Here is a 17,457-nt window from a genome sequence, read left to right as displayed (position 1 = left end):
ACCTGGAATATTACATAAATATATAATCTCGATTAAAAAAAAAAAACAGATTAATTCATTCGTGAATCGTTTTACAAGATTCATCCGAATGTTCGTCGTCAGTATCATCCTCGACTGGATCCTCAGTCTCTCGCTCGTTACTTTGATTTCTAGGATCGTTTCGCATATCGATCAACAGACTCTGCCTACACAATGTCGTGATCGTGCTCATGTTGCCGCCGTCGACGTTCCGGGCACGAATTAATCGCGAAAGCTTCAGCTTCCCGACGATCTTCGCCAACGGGCTCGAGGAGTCGCGGCGTTTCGCAATGGCCCTCGGCAGAGACTCGCATCCGCGATCGACCGTAACCAGCCGATCGAACGTGTCGGGATCCACGTTGATCATTCCGGCACTCGCCGATTTCACCAGCGAATCCGCTCGAACGTCGATCTTGTCCTCGCTCAAAGACACGGTTTCATTCTCTACGGTCAACATCGTCGTTTTCGTATGGTTTCTCGCATATCTCGATTCTTGCGAGCTCGAAGCAGTGACTGTGATCTCGTTCGACCTCGATATTTCTGTTGTCGATATCTGAGTCGTCGACGTCCGTCTCCAAGGATCTTCAGGATTAGCGGCAGCCTCCGTCGGTTCCATCACGGAGCGACAGAAAGGACCGCCTCGCCGAGACAAAAAGCTCTCCTTGGCTCGTCTTATTCTGGAGGAACGCGATTCCAAACTGTTGATCACGGAGGATTCTGTTGTCGTTGTTCGTCCTTCTCTTTTCGCCGCGGCATCCGAAAGTATCCTAAGTTTGTGCATCAAATCCGACGGTACCGCGTCGCATCTAGAGTGATTCTCGTCTTGCTGCTTCGCTTCGTCCTGTTTCCTGTCGAATTTCACCTCCTCTTGCCACTCCTTTTCTCGTTTCTGACTGCGGTTTCTTCCCCCATCGCGTTTTCCTTCAAATTGCACTTGACTACACTTGACTTTATCGCGTTCTCTATCGTCGTGTGTTTGATTGTATTTAAATTCGCTCCGCATTCGGCATGCATCTTGATCCCGTTCGAGCATTGTTATTTTTGATTTTTCCAGTTGCTCAGAAATTCGTGCAGAAGTATTCCCGATCGAACATGCGTTCATTGTCGCAAATTCTGTGTCTGACTGATGAACTTCTTCTTGATCTTCATCAATGAATGGTGGCTCTTTGTTAAATGGTTCTCCGTTTAGTCTCTTATTATCCACGTTATTCTCTTCGCACAGTGAATTCTTTTCTTGGGTCGTTGTTGTATCTTCCGTCTTGCTTCTTGAGCGTCTTTTGAACCCGGTTTCGGAGGGAATCTCACTCTCCTTCGACGAAGAGCGCAGCGGCCACGGCAGCGATAATGATACGCGCAGTAGAGCGTCTTGTCGACCCAATTTCGGCGACGCTGATCTCGACTTGCTTTTGGATTTCGACGAATGTGGAAGTCGACCATCGACGGAGCTATCGCTCTGTTTTCTCGAGGACGGTCGATCTTCTGATCGACGAAACGGGCTGAAGATCATGCGCTTTGTTTTTACGAAGACGTTTCTGGTAGAAGAACCATCCTTCTTGACACCCTCGACTTGATGATCGCGAATTATCTTCTTAGACGTGTAATTATTGACGGCCGCGACGTCGTTCCGACGATTTGCGCTTCCGAAATAGTCTCGAATTTTTTCTGTAGATTTCGTCCCACTTTCCGTGCATGCCGTAGGAACAATTATTTTATTCAAGGTCTCCTCGTTGATTAGAATTCTTTCTAAACTCCGCATTTCATTGTTCCCAGAGACTGTTACAGGAATAGTCTGAATGGTCGAATCGATAAAGAGACTTTTTGGAGTTTCTAAAAGATTTGATTTTTTTGTTTCTGGTAATTTCGATGATGAAGAAATATCTTTTGTGCAGTTACTTCTGTCATCAGAAGAGGAGCTGTGAATTTCGTGATAGTCGACTGGTTCGTACAAGCGATTATCCATTGTATTGCCGCACGTATCGGTTTTAAACGTGAGAATTTCGTAATGCTGATCCGCATCGGTCTGCAACTCGGGTGAACCGCAACTCTCATAATGTGCTGAAGCCTCGCTTTCGCTGTCAACGCCACGATATTCCGATGTATCCTTGTTATCACCTACGGGAAAAAGAATTTCATGAGATTCTTGTAAGAGAAAAAGATACAAAGTTAAGAATGTCTTGGATATATAATTTTAGGTAAAAGTATCAACTAAAAAAACTAAAAGAGCTGATATCAGTCAAAGAAGAATGTTGACCAGAGAGAATAACTACAAAACCACAAATAATTTAACTTATAATGGCTTATTTTTACACAAATTTAAAATTGGCTAATTTAATACTGAAAGACGATAATGAATTATTTATTTCAAGTATTGAAAGTATTGTTGCTCAATGCTTTCTAATCCATATGAGTAACCAATTACTATCTTTCAGTCTTAGGTAAAAAAATCAATAAGAGAATTGTGCTTAAATTCACATTAGATACTCAAATGTAATAATTAGACATTTTTATGCAGATATTTTTTGCAGACATGCACAAAATATGCAAATTTACACAAATATACAATACGCACAATATGTACAAATAAATATGCATTTTTAGAACGCTTTTTTAATGAGACCAATTTCTATTTTTACGTTACTTTCTAATCTGCTTTCTAAAAAAAAATATGAAATTGCATAAAAATCCAATGTCTAGTAATAATAGAACAATCTATGTTGTTTTTATATTTTTGATAATGCTTTGAGATGTGACATATGTATCCTTAACACAAAACACAATAAATAAAAATTACAAGAATTAAAGAAGAATATGAACTTGCCTGAATTTAAATTCAATAATTTTGATGAAATTTCCTTGGAATCGGGGCAAACCGAAGCTGGTATCGTTTTTGTTAATTGATAAGCGCAAAATTCAGCGCTGAGAATTATGTCTCCCCGTTTGGTCTTCTCATCATCTTCGTCATCTCGGAGATTCTTCGCATCGCTCGTCCGCTCATTGTTCGATGATTCGTCTGCTAGATCCTCGGGCTTCTCCTTACACATCTCATCCATCCCCTTGCACGTATGCGGTGGGTCCTGGTTGTACCGACAGGACTCTAATTTCAATTGCGTTATGATAAAACTTACTTTTCCAAAAAATTTGCTTCGACGCAGTGACTGGAATGTCTTGCGAATCTTGAGCGATAAGCAACTTTATTCGTAAATAGGCAATTTTTTTATTCATGCTTTGCGCGAAAATGATTAAAGTTAGATAAACGTGCGAAATGAAAATATTAAAATAAGATTAAAATAAAATTGAATTTTAATTTTTATTGTACCATAAGTTCTTCCGCATTCGAAGCCGTCGATGAGATTTCGAGACTTTTAAAGTGAATAAATCCGGCGTTGTCACTTTCTGAAATAGAATATCGGAAAATAGGGAAAATAATATATCTTTGATTTATTTCTAAAACACACGGTTTACAGGAAGCTGATAAACTTAAAATATATCGTGAAATAAAAGAAATAATTAAATACTTCATCTTGTAAAAATATTAATATACATCTGAAATACTTTACCGAGGAAATCTTCTTTTGTATCATTTTTATTTTCACAGATCGATGTGGAAGGCGATTCGAGAACCATTGAATCTCTGAGAACACATCATTGATTTTTTAGACGATTGTTGTAAAGACTGCACGGAAAGAACAATTTTGTTGAAATCTAAAAATTTAGTCAAATATCTGAAAATAATTTTATTGGACCATCAAAATAATATTATGTAGAAAATTCGAACATAAGCAATATTACAAAAATTTGAGTGTCCATAAAATACACATAATTATTTTTATTACTCGTATAATTCAATCAAATTATTTTCAGATATGTATTTACTCTCTAAAACTTTTAGAGTGAAAGCCCACTCTGAAAAATAAAATCTTACTCTTAAAGATTGAAAATTGAGTCACTCTTTTTTAAGACTAGTTTAATTTTCATTCTTAAAAGTGAGATTTTACTCCAAAGAATTTAGAGAGATAGATTTAGCTAAATTTTCAGCAAAGCAGATTCAGCAAAACTGTCCTTTCCGTGTGATAATTTCTTAAGGAAATTGATTTGAGGTTTACCTATTCGCTTCATCACCCGATTCATCCCAAATATCTCGATTCCACCCAATCGAATGGTCGGACTTTAGGGAATCGCCGGAATCTGGAATCGAGCGTCGTTCCTGTAGAGTCGTCGTCTTCCCTGCTTTCTTTACACCAGCTCGATTCCCAGTTCGACTTGTCGTCATCCAACGACGTTCTTCCGCACCAGTCCTCAGATACCGGGAAGTACTCTGGACTCGGACTATTTTCGCTTAAGCAAGCCTGCGGGCCAATCTTCCCGATATTCCATCGTTCGCAGTCTTCATCGTCCTCGCTCTTGACCAAGAACACTGGCGAAGGTTCGTGACTCGATGTGACTGTGCCAAGAGGAACGGCGATGCTGGTGGTTTCGCTGGCTGCGACGGAGTACACTGGTGTTTGATGAGGTTGTACTCCTGCCAAGGGACTAGCGGTCTCTTCGATAACATCCTCGATGTCGACAATCATCGCCTCTGGCTCGGAATCCTCTATCACTGTATCCTCCGTATCTTTGATCCCCTGTGAGTTATCTGCGACAAATGAATGCAATAAATTATTAATAACTGATAGAAAATTAAATGTTACAGCAGGTATGGTTTAGATAAATCATAAATAAAAATAAATAGAAATATAATATTTTATAAAATTTTTTTTTAAACATAAATATAATATTTTATAAAATTAAACTATACTGTAATTATATAATTAAGAATATAAAACTATGCTTTTGAAAATTAAATTAATTAATTAATCAACTAATGTAAGCTCAGCAAACTGATATTATTTATTTTGACGTCAAAATGACGATAAATAATATCAACTTCCTAAAAAACACAAAGATCAATAAAAAAATCATTAAAATAATTTTAACGTTTATATATAATTTATATATATTATAATAAATTTATTTTAACGTTTAATAGTCAAATTTTGTAAAATCATCATTTTGACTTTTTCTTGACTTGGTGTGTTCCTTGGGTTGTTACCCGGGAGATTATTTGAGAATCATAAAACATAAAAGACATTAAAGATCATTAGTAGAATAATATACTTACTAGAGACCGGTAAGACATCTATCCGATTGTCGTCTTCGAGCTTGTCTGCAGAAGTAAGAGATTGGAGACTCGCGGAGCGACGTAACGTGAACGATTCGTCGCGAAGGCTGCCTTCGAAGACACTACCATCGGATTTAGATCGCTTCAGAGTCCAGTGGAATGCATGATTCTTGCCTGTAAAATTATGGAATAATAATATTTTAGTAACTGTTATTTCAGAATATCAAATTTTTCAAAATTACTTAATCTTACTCGTCGTACTTGGCTCTGTTAATGCAACTTCGTTCGAATCTTGCGCGAACGGCGTGTAGCCCGGCCCCAAAAGGCGAAACGTGGAAGATCTCGGAGATATTCCGCGGTATTTCTCCCAATCGTACAGTTTTCTCGTAAATTCTCGAGATATACCCTCGAAACGGTAAGAGCCGGCGGACGTACGAATCAACACTTCGTTACCACAGTTTACGCCTCGAGACGCAGCCATGAATCTTGAATCAACCGAAAAGCTCAGTAATTCGCAAAACGTGATTAACTGGTTCTATTATTTATATGTGAAAACTACCTTATTTCACCAGAACTCAATTTTCCAAATAATTAGCGTGAAGTCTTTTATCTTATTTTATAATATTTTCTTCTGCTTTAGATAATGCAAATCTTTATTATGAGACATAGAACGGTATTCATAGTTGATTCTTATATTCAAGATCGTCTTGAGTACTTAAGATATCACGAATCAATCAGAGGACCGTATTAGCATCTTAAGACATTACTTAAGACAGTCTTGTAAGAAATAAGAACGACTGAATACCGCCCTATGTATTTTTAAATAAAAACTTAACGCAGCAATATGATTTAAAAACAATTTTAAATAAAGTAAATCTATTTTATTCACATATGGACAGAATGATGATTTAAAAAGAGATAGCGATGTTCGTCCAGGAATATGTAAATTAATTTGAAACTATTCCTACGAGCTGTATTTAATCTCGATAATTGCGATGCAGATTTGTGTTACGTCACAATAATAAAAAAACATGATATCTCTCAGATGTTCTTTACACCGTCCGAACTTTCGTACCTCGAATCACCATCAAAGCAATCGTTCAGCTGCCTCGCATCGCTCTCTCGAAGTTCCTTCTTGATCCTCTGCCCAAATAGCAGAAGCAGCTTTTCCAAAGCAAGAAACTCCGTTTCGTCAATGTCAGACACAACACGATTTGTCGTCGGTGATTTCGGTCTCTCGCCACTTCGACATGAGGTCTCGCTCAATCTCCTCCACGCCTCCATCCTTTTGATGAAATCCTCGCAAAGATGTTGCTTCCCATCGCTGCCGAAGCTCCCCGCGCTGCCGATACTCGCGCAGCTTCCGCGTGAGCCGATCGAGTTCTGATTTTTCTATCGTGAGAAAAATGTCGAAAAAACATTCAGAAATGTTGCAAATCAGAAAAAAGGCACATAGATCGTATCAATTGTAATACAAAACAGATCTTTTAGATGCAAAGTTTTCGATTAAAAATAATTTCTGATCTTCTATCTTAATTAGAAGACTATGGTAATGCCTATATCAGATTAGAAATTGAGATTGAGATAGAATTTGACTAATCAAAGCAAAGTTTAGTTTTTGTGAAGTGAAATTTAATTTTTCATTAAACTTAATAAGATTTGATTTTCTTAATATGTAAGGAAGTCAAACTCATGTTGTGCAACACAGTATAGTAAAGTAATGATCAAAAAATAAGCAAGTATACACGTGGTAAAAAAATAATAAAAATATAAAAGTATAATAAAAATAATAAAGAAATAAATAAATCTTAAATTGTAATAAATTCTATTATTTTTTTTATTTCATCTATACTTGCTCGTTTTTTATTACATTCACTTTACTCTACTAGTTCTTTTTCTTTGATTATAAATTCAATCTCAATTTCAATCTCAATCTCTAGTCTGATACGGGCACGATAAAGGATGAAGATTTCACTGTTCGGGAATAAACCGTCTTAAATTTTACAAGATTACAGCTTTAATCCGGCAACCCTCTCTTTTCTCAGAACACTTGTTATTTTTCACGCAAATGTTTGCGAGATCGACGTACGCCGTAACATCTGGGCTCAGGTTTCGACGAGGAAGAGCGCCAGAGCTGCCAGTCGGTCAATCGTCGACGGCTGACGCGTTGCTGCTCGATAGCCGCGCTGGACCGACGACCTTTCTTCGCTCGTTTCCAGTCCTGCAGCTTTTTCCTAAACTCGGGCGCGAGACACTCCTCGTTCAACGGCAAGCCATTGCGAATGTTCTGCGGGCCCTTCAATCGCTCCCACTCGATCAGCTTCCGGTGAAACTCGGTACCGAACTTCTCCCGCAACGCCTGATAATCCCTGCGCGCTTCCCGATAGTGGTTGCCATTGTTGTTGGTACCTGCAACGGTTTTACCGAGATCCTCGACGCTTTCGCTAAGGCTGCGAGCTCGGCGCGTATCTGCGTTTACAACGAAGACATTTTATGCAGCGACGAGAAGCGCATAATAAACATGCGGAAGAGTTAAGAGAGAATCTTCGCGATTCTTTCGGGGAGATTAGTCGTGTTTCTCAAGCGGGGTTTAAAGCTAGAGATAGAAGAGCTTATAGAAGCTTGATGACAGACGTTGATTTTTGAAAAAGACAACGTATATTGAAATTCTTCCCGCGAAATGAATTTAATAGCAATAATAATTGGAACACAGTACTCTGATCTGTAACTTTAACGACAGTATCGTTATATTGTAACAGCAACACAATTTGAAGATTATCATCTTTTTAATTGCTTAATTAATTCCATTGAATACACTTTAACATTTTTTAAAGATCTGACTTATGTCTTTTGTTTATCATGTACGCACAACCGGTACAGTTACTATTTTTATTTCATTTTGACAAGAGCAACATGTGACACATGTGCAATTGGCATGTTGTCAAAAAATTTTCAAGTCGGCTGTCAAATTCTGAATAATGTTGCGAGAAATTCGTTGTCTGTTTTTCATTTTAGTAAGAAAGTATCACAAAACGGCAAGCCTATCGAGTGGTCTGAAAATAAAATTCGTTTAACCTCCGAACAACACCAAAAGAAGCTTGAATATCCTTCGTCGTTTGTACAAATCTGCTGTAAAAAGTTGTTTTCCAAATCAAAGCCTAAGGTAAATCGCAAATTACCTAATTGTTAATCAAACACTTTCTCAAATTTTTTTACAAAAATGTGCAAGTAGGTTAAATGCAAATTTTGAAAATTTTATTTATTATATAAATCCCTCAATAATTTATGCAAAATAATTTTGTGTCATTAAAAAAATTTAACTAATCCTTAAATTATTTCTCTCTCAATACTAAAAAATTAAGAGGCCATAACTCGAATGTTTGATTATTTAACAAAACTGTAGTGTAAAAGTGAAACTCTTTTCTAAAAAAATTATCTTAGAATATCTGACGTGTATAATAATATTATTATTTATTAATATAATTTCATAAAGCGTAATAAATTTTAGTGCAAAACAATCACAGCCAGTGACGATTATTTGAAGGCACGACAATCTCTAAAGCTTCAGATTAAGGATCTGATAAAATTCGTGGAGAATGAATCGCAATTGATTACGAACGACGTAAAGAGTCGTTTGGATAGCAACAGAGCCGCTCGTACGACTCAATTAGAGAACTTCTTTAAGAAGACGACGGGAAAGCTGGACGAACTGATGAAATTAGACGTTTCTTACGGCAACTGGATGCGACAGAAGACGTTGCTGCTCAATGATGAGATAAAACGATCTTTTGACGCTGTGGAACGAGTCATCGGTCCAAACGAGAAGCGTATAGCGTCTATGTTAAAGAAATTGCGAAGCGACGTGTCGATCTGCATTGAGAGCGCGGAGAGAAATCTCGCCGTGTGTCGCAAACATTATCTTCCTTTCGATCTCACGAAATGCACGAAGGAACAGTTGGACGAAGCGACAAAAATGCTCGATCGGATGAAAGAGGAAGCGCGTCGTAAGTTCGAAGAGATCGCCAAGTTTCGCGAGACAGTCCTGAGAGCACATGAGATGACGACGCAGGAAACGATAGAGATAAACCATAAAAAAACAATGGACTTATTGAAGTATCTGAAGAAATGTATCAAGCTGAAGAAATGTGTCAAACTGAAGAATTCGAACAAGTAGTGCAAAAAACGTGGAACTGAGAAATAGATAAGTAATACAATATAATTGATAAACAAATTCTAGAAGTGTAATTCCAAAATTGATGACTAGAACAAAATTCATTTTCAATTAATTGGTCCAAATTATCAGTTAATAATTAATAGTTAATTTCATTTTAATAATTAATAATTAATTTCAATCAATTAATAATTAATTTTTAATTAATTATTTAGTTAATCAGATAATCTTAAAATTGCGAACAGTTCGGAGAAGTCAGCCTCAAAGTTCTGTTTCAAATTTCAGAAATAACTGCGTAACAGAGCCGTTTATCTTCGCACGCCTTTGTGATTGGATACACGTACATAATGTTTCTTTTAAATGAAGATTTATGGCATAAAAGTGTAAAAGACTTGACGAGAATCAGTCGTGAACCTACTGGATGTGGAAACGGGATTCTAAAATTGTAGGGGCCGAAAATTTCAGGCTTTTGAAAATGATTTAATTCAAGAGTATATATCACAAATTAAGTTTTTTGCATTAATATCCAGTAAACATCAACTAACAGTAACATAACAAAAAATAACAATGTTATAATTTTTTGTTTTATCAATGTTGTGTCAATAAATTGTGCTGCTAGGGTAATAGTAATATTACATTAATATTATAATTTTCCACTCGACAATATAAATGTAATACAACACACGTTTTGTACGTAAGAGTTACATCGTTGAGTAAAAATTATAACATTGTTATGTATTTATAACTATTACATGTATTGTATTACATTTATATTGTTGAGTGGGAAATTATAATATTGATGTAACATTATTATTCTAGTAGCGCAATTTATTGGCATAATATTGGCTCAATATATCTCCAATGCATGCCAATGTTTAATCAATGTCTATTCAATAAATTATGTTACTTGGATGGTTAGTGTTTACCGGATAGCTTCTTCGCGATTAATACAATTCCTAATGTTATTAGTTCAGAGATTAATGTTAGCTCAGAGTTCACAAAATGTATGTTGATTTAAAGACGCGTTTTCTGGAAAGCTTCACTAAATTCTCACCATCGTTCATGAACGATTGCGCCGCGACCACTCTAATCGGACTTGGAGGAACGCTGAAAGTGGCATTTGTCAGAAAAGCACGTCTGACCTTGTTCCATTTCGAATCTTGCTGTTGTATCTTTGGCGCTGGCGTTACCGTTTCCTCGATCGTCGAATACTGGAAACAAATATCACATTATACGTATCACGGCGACGTCCGCGACAACCGTTTGGCAAGAGAAAGCATCGCTGCGGAATTCGGAGGAAACGATATTTGCCATGTGGACGTAGGAAACGTTATTTTCTACGTGGAAGAAGACGGTGCGTTTCGTCTAAACGCCGCAAGCGATCCCCAAAAGTAAAAGATAGAAAGAAAAAATTCCATTTTAGTTTGAGCGAACGTTATACGGAGTTTTTACTTGACGCGATGATTAAGTCTATATTTAAGAGTGATAACAACAAATATAAAAAAAATACGGGACTCTAAACATCAGACTTTTGTGCAAATCACTCGTCTAACCTGTCGTTTGAATTCCCTCAGGCTCGAAATGTCCTGCCGCATCCTGGGGCGTTGCGGCGAGCTCCCTCCGGAATCCTGTGCGCTCGACGGAAGAGGAGATATCGATTCCGGTGAAGACAAACTTCTGATTTCCTCCTCGTTTGATGGTATCGTGATCGTCAGAGTCGGTGTCGGTCTCTTCAGCGACACTTCCGGATCTTTCCCGTTTCCGCTTGCAGCATGCATTGTTACATCCGCATCCGATATAATGCGAATCAGTGGTTTACCGCGATTAGCCTAATTAAGGGAACATAACAATTTCAAAGCAACAATAAAATTAGAATTCCTATCATCCTTTCCTTGGGACAAAAAATACGTTTACGAATTCCGCAGTAATCAACAACAAATAATGCCCATTCATCATAATACATGTAATATTTATAAAAAATGAATTAGTATTTTAAATGAAAGTACCGAAAACATTGTTAGATATCAAAAGAGTAATGGCAACTCAATCTCTTGAGTTAAATAACATTTTGTTACTTTTAACTTTCATATTAAGATGTAAATCATTTATGTGGTTATAAGTTTCAAAGTAAATAATATATGCATATTAATGTATACATTTAGTAAATAGCTAAATTTGAGTCAAATGTAATATATTTTCTTGAGTTAAATTGTTTAACTCTATTATTGTTTTAGTTAAATTAACGACATATAGTAGGAGCAAAGGCGACTTGTAGAAATGAGTAAAAATAATTTAAATTGCACTCAAAGAAAAAAAAGAAGCACCTTTTATAATGATGGCAATTGTATAAGTGACAATTTTTACAATTTTTATATGTGGAATTAATATACATATAGTTAAATAAACTATTTTATAATTATAATACTAAAGTAAATCAATTTATAATTATAAAACTAAAGTTGATTACAAGAACTAATAAATTATTTTTGTAACCATTCAGTTTTAGTTATAGTAACTATAAAATAGTTTATTCTCTATATGTACACATCAATTCTACATATTAAACTTGTATAGATGTCACCTATATAGTTGTCACCACTTTGTTTTTTTCTCTGAATGTAGGTGTAATTCAACATTACAAATTTAGCAATGTGTACTTACTGGAAAAAGAAGAAACAGATTCACGGAAAGAATGGTTTCGTTAAAGTATTTAAAAATTTAGATAGATCTAGATCTGAAAATAATTTTGTTGGACCATCAAAATAATTATATGAGACGTTTAAGCTTGCTAGTCGGTTGTTCCAAAATCTCATCTACGGATGTTATACGAGTGCGATTTTGGTTAGGGGACTGTCTTGAAGAAATTCGCCTTAAAATGGAACCGTCTGTCTGTTAACGGATACACTCGCGATGCGCTGATCAAAGAAATTCAACGGGCGCGGTCGTTCGCGCATGTTGCCGTGGATATTTTTAAGTCGGCACTTGTATGTACACCGCCACTCGTGTCGCGGAAAAGGAATTTTCTTGGGATGTTCTTATCGAACTGCTACTCCCGTGACGTGAATCGTCGCCGAATGGACGACGCGATATTTCATTGTGACAACGAATCACAAAGTAGTACGTAGTTCCGCACGCAGAGTTGGCACAGAAAAACCCAGTTTACAAAAACCCACCGAGCAACAATAGATGGCTGTATTAGAGTCCTAGAACAAAAACCCACAAACCACAAAAACCCACAAAAACCCCGAAAATTTCGGTTTTTCTGAAAAAAAAAAACTGGGTTTTTGCCAATCCTGTTCGCACGTAAAATAAAAATTACATTTGCAGAATGCTACAATTAATTTCCCCATCTTAATATTACCTCATTAGGAGATTCTATGGAATCGACGCTCTCCGTGACGGAAGTGTCGCGATCGAGCGATCGACCGTACCGATCTGAATCGTCCTTTTTTTTATCATCCTTCACGAAAGACAATTGTCGGTCCGAATAGTTTACGATATTTTTGCGCGAATCTAAAAAAATGTATCACACACATTATTATGTTATTATTAGAATAATCGTCCTTTTATTTTATAGAAAGATTCAAAATTACTGATTTATATATATATATATATATAATATCATTTATTACATAGAATGATCATTTTGTGAGAGAGATATTTTGATAAAAGAAAATAAATATACCCTTGTTGTTGCATTATTTTCAATACATTAATTGTTGAATATATTTAATAAAATGTCAAGTTTAAGATCGCTCTTTTAAAATATTAAAACCCTTATTCATTTATCGCTATTATTTCATATTGTGACATCAGAAGCGAGAAAATACACAATAAAAATAATTATATTAAAAAATTATATTCGAATAAAAATATTTTTCAAGAAAACAATATTAATTACAAATCAATTTGTAATTGACAGAATAGAGTTAAAAAATATACTGAAAATTATCTTCTTATTTCGGGGAGAAATTAAATCATATATTGAAATAAATATTATTTTAATATCTATATTATCAATTTGACATTTTGTCATAACTGTAAACATAGCTCATTATGTTTTTCATTATGCTATAATTCATTTCCACATAGATAATTATTTATTAATTAATAAAACAAAAAGAGAACTTTTGGTATATTTTACAAGTCAGTTTTATTGATTGTGTTGTATTATTGGCTGCGTTCAACAGAGAAAGCAGCTTTGCAACCGCTGTAAAATTCTTTAATATGATTGGTTGATACATTTAGATTCAGTAAGCAATCAAAATCAATCATATTAAAGAATTTTATAATAGTTGCAAAGCTGTTTTTTCTGCTGAATGCAGCCATTAAAACATATGGTATTTCCATATTAACATATTTTACAGTAAGGATTTTTATTTTGTTTTCTCGCTTCTGACGTCGCAATGTAGTAATAAATGAATGAACGAGAGCCTTAAATATCTCGATAATCCTCTATTAAGCAAAAATCTGCTTATAGCTAATCAGAAGCTTTTATATATCTATTATCAATTTACAATTTTGGAGCTTGGTCCGCGAAGACCCTTCATTTTAAAACGACCGATAATAGTTTCAAAATTTCTATCCCAAACCAAATTGCTTCTGAATTAATGAATGCATAATGCAGCATCTACTTTAGAGAACGCTTTGTGAAAACAGTAGATGCATATTCTCACCGTCAAACACATCGTCGGTGGACGACGACGTGGACGATACTCTGCCAATCGGCGTGGATGGGCTGGAGACTTCGCTGGTGCAGGGTGACAGCACCGATCCGGTGCTCCAGCTTCCGGCGATGTTTGCATCTGGAATTCTGAGATACTTCGTTGTCGGCGTCGACGACGTAGTCGCTGGTGTGTCCGATTCCGCGATGTCCGCGAGATCGTTCGTACAAGCGCGCTCCCATTTGAAGGCTGCCTTCACCCTGGTCCATTTGCTGACCTTCGGACCGCCGTTGCGACCCACGTTCCTCGCGGCACTTTTGTCCATCTCACCTATCTGCTCGACCAGGCGCGATCCGAGATTTTGCTCGGTCAACGCGAGCGATCGGCTTCGTTGTCTCGATGAAGATGGTCGCACGTTCGAGCGTTCGTTCCTCCTCGGCGTCGAGGACGCGGCATCTCGGCTATTCGACAGCATCGCGTCCAGCAGGGATTCCGCGAAGCCGGTATCCTCGTCGACGAAATCATGATGCAACTCCTCACCGTTTGCCAGAGCGATCTCCAGCCGCCGATTGGCATTTCGTTGCACCTTCGCGCGTTCCAGACCCCGCACGCGTCGGAAGTACTCGGAGCTGCGAGTACGCAGCTCCAGAATCTGCTCCGTTAGCGTGCACAGTCGGTCCAGGTGTTCGAACGCCTCCTCGGTGAAGGGAGTCGCGTCGCCACCCATCGCCGAGGTCGCCGAGTTCGGCGTGGTGTCGTAATCAAATGAATGACCCTCGAACGGCGATGCGCCGAGCTCGCCGAGATAAGCCGCGAGATCCTCCTCTTCCTCCTCGGGCCCGCGAGACGTCATCCCCAGGCGGTGATCTCGTACGAGGGCAACCGGCGGGCACTGCGGGTCCGGAGGTGGGGTCGGAAGTCGACCCTCCTCGGGCTTGTCCTTGACCCTGGCAGCTCCTCTTTGATCTCGCGAGCGACTCGGGCCCGACCTGTCGAACTTCCTCTCGGCTTCGAACGCACCGGATTCCTCGGCCGGGCGGGCATTATCCTTCGCCATTGAATAGATTGCTGAGCGAAGACGCAAGATCTAAATATTCCGTAGGATGCGATGGGTAATATTTAACGAGTGACAATTATGGGAATTTAACGACGCTGTCATCTTTTATGTGGTTTTATCGAAACAGCTGTAACATGGCGTCATGCGGTTATTCCATCCATAAAATTCGAGTAATTTGAATTCGTACTGAATATCTTTTCAAATCTAAATGTGTTTACTTTATAAATGTTTGTTTTAATCTGTTAAACAATTTTTATTTTATATTTCGTTGTTTTAGTAAACTAAATAAGCTGTAACATCGAAATATTTCTTCAAATTGTTATTCGATCATAAAGATTGTTTTTTTATTTTGTCATTATCCGTATCGAGCTTCTTTGATTAGAAGAATTTTATTACGTATATTCTTTTATGCTGCTGGTATATTTCGTTTACTTTGATTTACTCGAAGAGGTCCGAATACCTTCGTTCAAATGTTTGTACTACAATAAATGTTCGTTGTCAGATTTGTTTTTGTACGCTCCGGCAGACGGAAATGCGATCTATAAATTGATGGTATAAGCGAAGTGTTGATTCCTCCCGTAAACATCCGATCGTATAAATATTATGGGAAGCGAACGCGCGGTAATGGGTCCGAATGCACTAACGCCGCTTCTCCGACGCGCTTTTTCTTCTTGCTGTAAGAGCTAGAAAAGCACAAAAAGTATAAAGAAGAAACATCAATTCCTTTCTTTATTTACGTGTCACTGAGACTCTCACCACAATTTAAGCTTTCCGTAGTCTTTATATGATTGCTTCATCGAGTTTCTTCATTAATTTCTTTTTTATCCGATCAAACGTTTTGTAGTGTAATGTATTCAAAAATTTAATATGTCAAAGTTTATTAAATTTCATTACAGCATGTAACATTTTCTGCATTAATCTTAATTCGCCTGTTTAAGTATTTATTTATGTTGATTAAAAAAATACCTTTGTTTTACGCGGCGCACGATTTCTTTGTTACACTCCGTCCGAATTTCCTCCACGTCTTTATTCGAACACAAAGAAGAGATTGACGTTACATCCTCCGACTATCTGTTTTGTTTTTAATTTTTAAAAATTATAAAATTTTATTTCTAAAAGTTCATTTCATCATAGAGTTTTTTTTTTCAAAATCTAGTTAATACAAACTAAGAATATCTTTACTACTTTTTACCACCCACGTACACCAATGGTATTGAAAGACTCTCGACGGAGCTTCGATTAATTGGCTGCGATTATATCCACGTGAGAACGACGGCCTTTTTTGCTTTTTATTTTTTCGTTCGATCACCGAATGAAATTCGCAGATTCACGTTCCCGGCGCACTCTCGATCGACTTGCCCTCGCGACGGCCTCCGAAGCGACGGGAATTCGCTCGCGCGACCTCGCGAGGTCGCTTCTTCGCTGCGAGAGCGAGAAGCTCGTCGGACGCCGCGCGTTTCGAGACTTCGGCGATAGCGCGCCGAATTATTTTCGGTGACGAGCATTCGCCGTATGTATTTACGGCGGATGCGTGTGTGCGTGTTGAGTACACGTACGAGTTACAAAGGCGTCGCGACGCCGAGACGAGAGTCTCGGGCATGCGCGACTGCTCGCGTGCGAGAGCGTTCTTCCTGTTCCCGCCGAAAATAGACGAGAAGGCGGCGGGAAGACGCGACCGTGCGGTCCTTATTTATAAGCGCCGCGGAATGATGCTACCGATCATAAAGCTCGCCGTGCTACTTTCGCCGGGCGGTGGAGAACCCTGCGGAGAGCCTCGCAATCGCTAAGAATTGTGGATCTATTAAGAAAATGTATAATAAGATCTGATAGCGGGATAGTAACTTTTCGAAGTTGACACTAAAATCTGTAACATACACTGAGAAAAATGGTTTGGTTGGATTAAACAGTAATTCTGGTGGAAAATGGACGAATCAGAATCTTCTGGTTAAATTTACTAGAATTCTAGTTGAAATAACTAGAATTCTGATTAATATAATTATTCTGATAAAAATAAGAATTCTAATATATACATTTTCCTAGAAATATATCAACCAGAATTTCGGCTATTTCAATCAGAATTCTAATAAATTTAATCAGAAAATTCTGCTTCGTCCATTTTCAAACAGAAATTTTTTTCAGTGATAATTATTATATTGAGAAAAATGGTTTGATTGAATAATTACTAACGATTACTATATTTTAACAAGAATAATCTAAATTTGTAGATGCAGCATAAAGAAATTTGAATTATTGAATATTTAAAAAAAGAAGTTTATAATTGTGTGAATAGATCCAACAGCGTCAGCTTCGGGGAGGGTTGAATCTATAATTCTAACTCAGAGATAATTGCAATTTAACAAATTCAACGCTAATGAATATTGACAAAGGA

The 17,457-nt window shown here is 37.4% G+C and overlaps 1 protein-coding gene across 1 annotated transcript; it reads right to left on the bottom strand.

Moving 5' to 3' along the window:
• LOC108723927 (uncharacterized) lies at window positions 1-16,632 on the bottom strand. The gene is given in 15 exon segments (XM_018449996.1): window positions 1-2,130; window positions 2,837-3,092; window positions 3,335-3,411; window positions 3,576-3,649; window positions 4,122-4,205; window positions 4,207-4,651; window positions 5,177-5,350; window positions 5,429-5,661; window positions 6,252-6,568; window positions 7,266-7,645; window positions 10,402-10,558; window positions 10,901-11,176; window positions 12,709-12,860; window positions 14,024-15,098; window positions 16,035-16,632. Coding segments are annotated over 14 exon segments (5,745 nt in total). The 5' UTR covers window positions 15,069-15,098; window positions 16,035-16,632; the 3' UTR covers window positions 1-55.
• Window positions 16,633-17,457: the final 825 nt, after the last annotated feature.

The sequence above is a fragment of the Mycetomoellerius zeteki genome, unplaced genomic scaffold (assembly GCF_001594055.1).
Source record: "Mycetomoellerius zeteki isolate Tzet28-1 unplaced genomic scaffold, Tzet1.0 scaffold252, whole genome shotgun sequence".
Lineage (NCBI taxonomy): Eukaryota > Metazoa > Arthropoda > Insecta > Hymenoptera > Formicidae > Mycetomoellerius > Mycetomoellerius zeteki.
The sequence above is the reverse complement of the archived record's forward strand: the minus strand, read 5'-3'. Positions and strand labels throughout refer to the sequence as shown.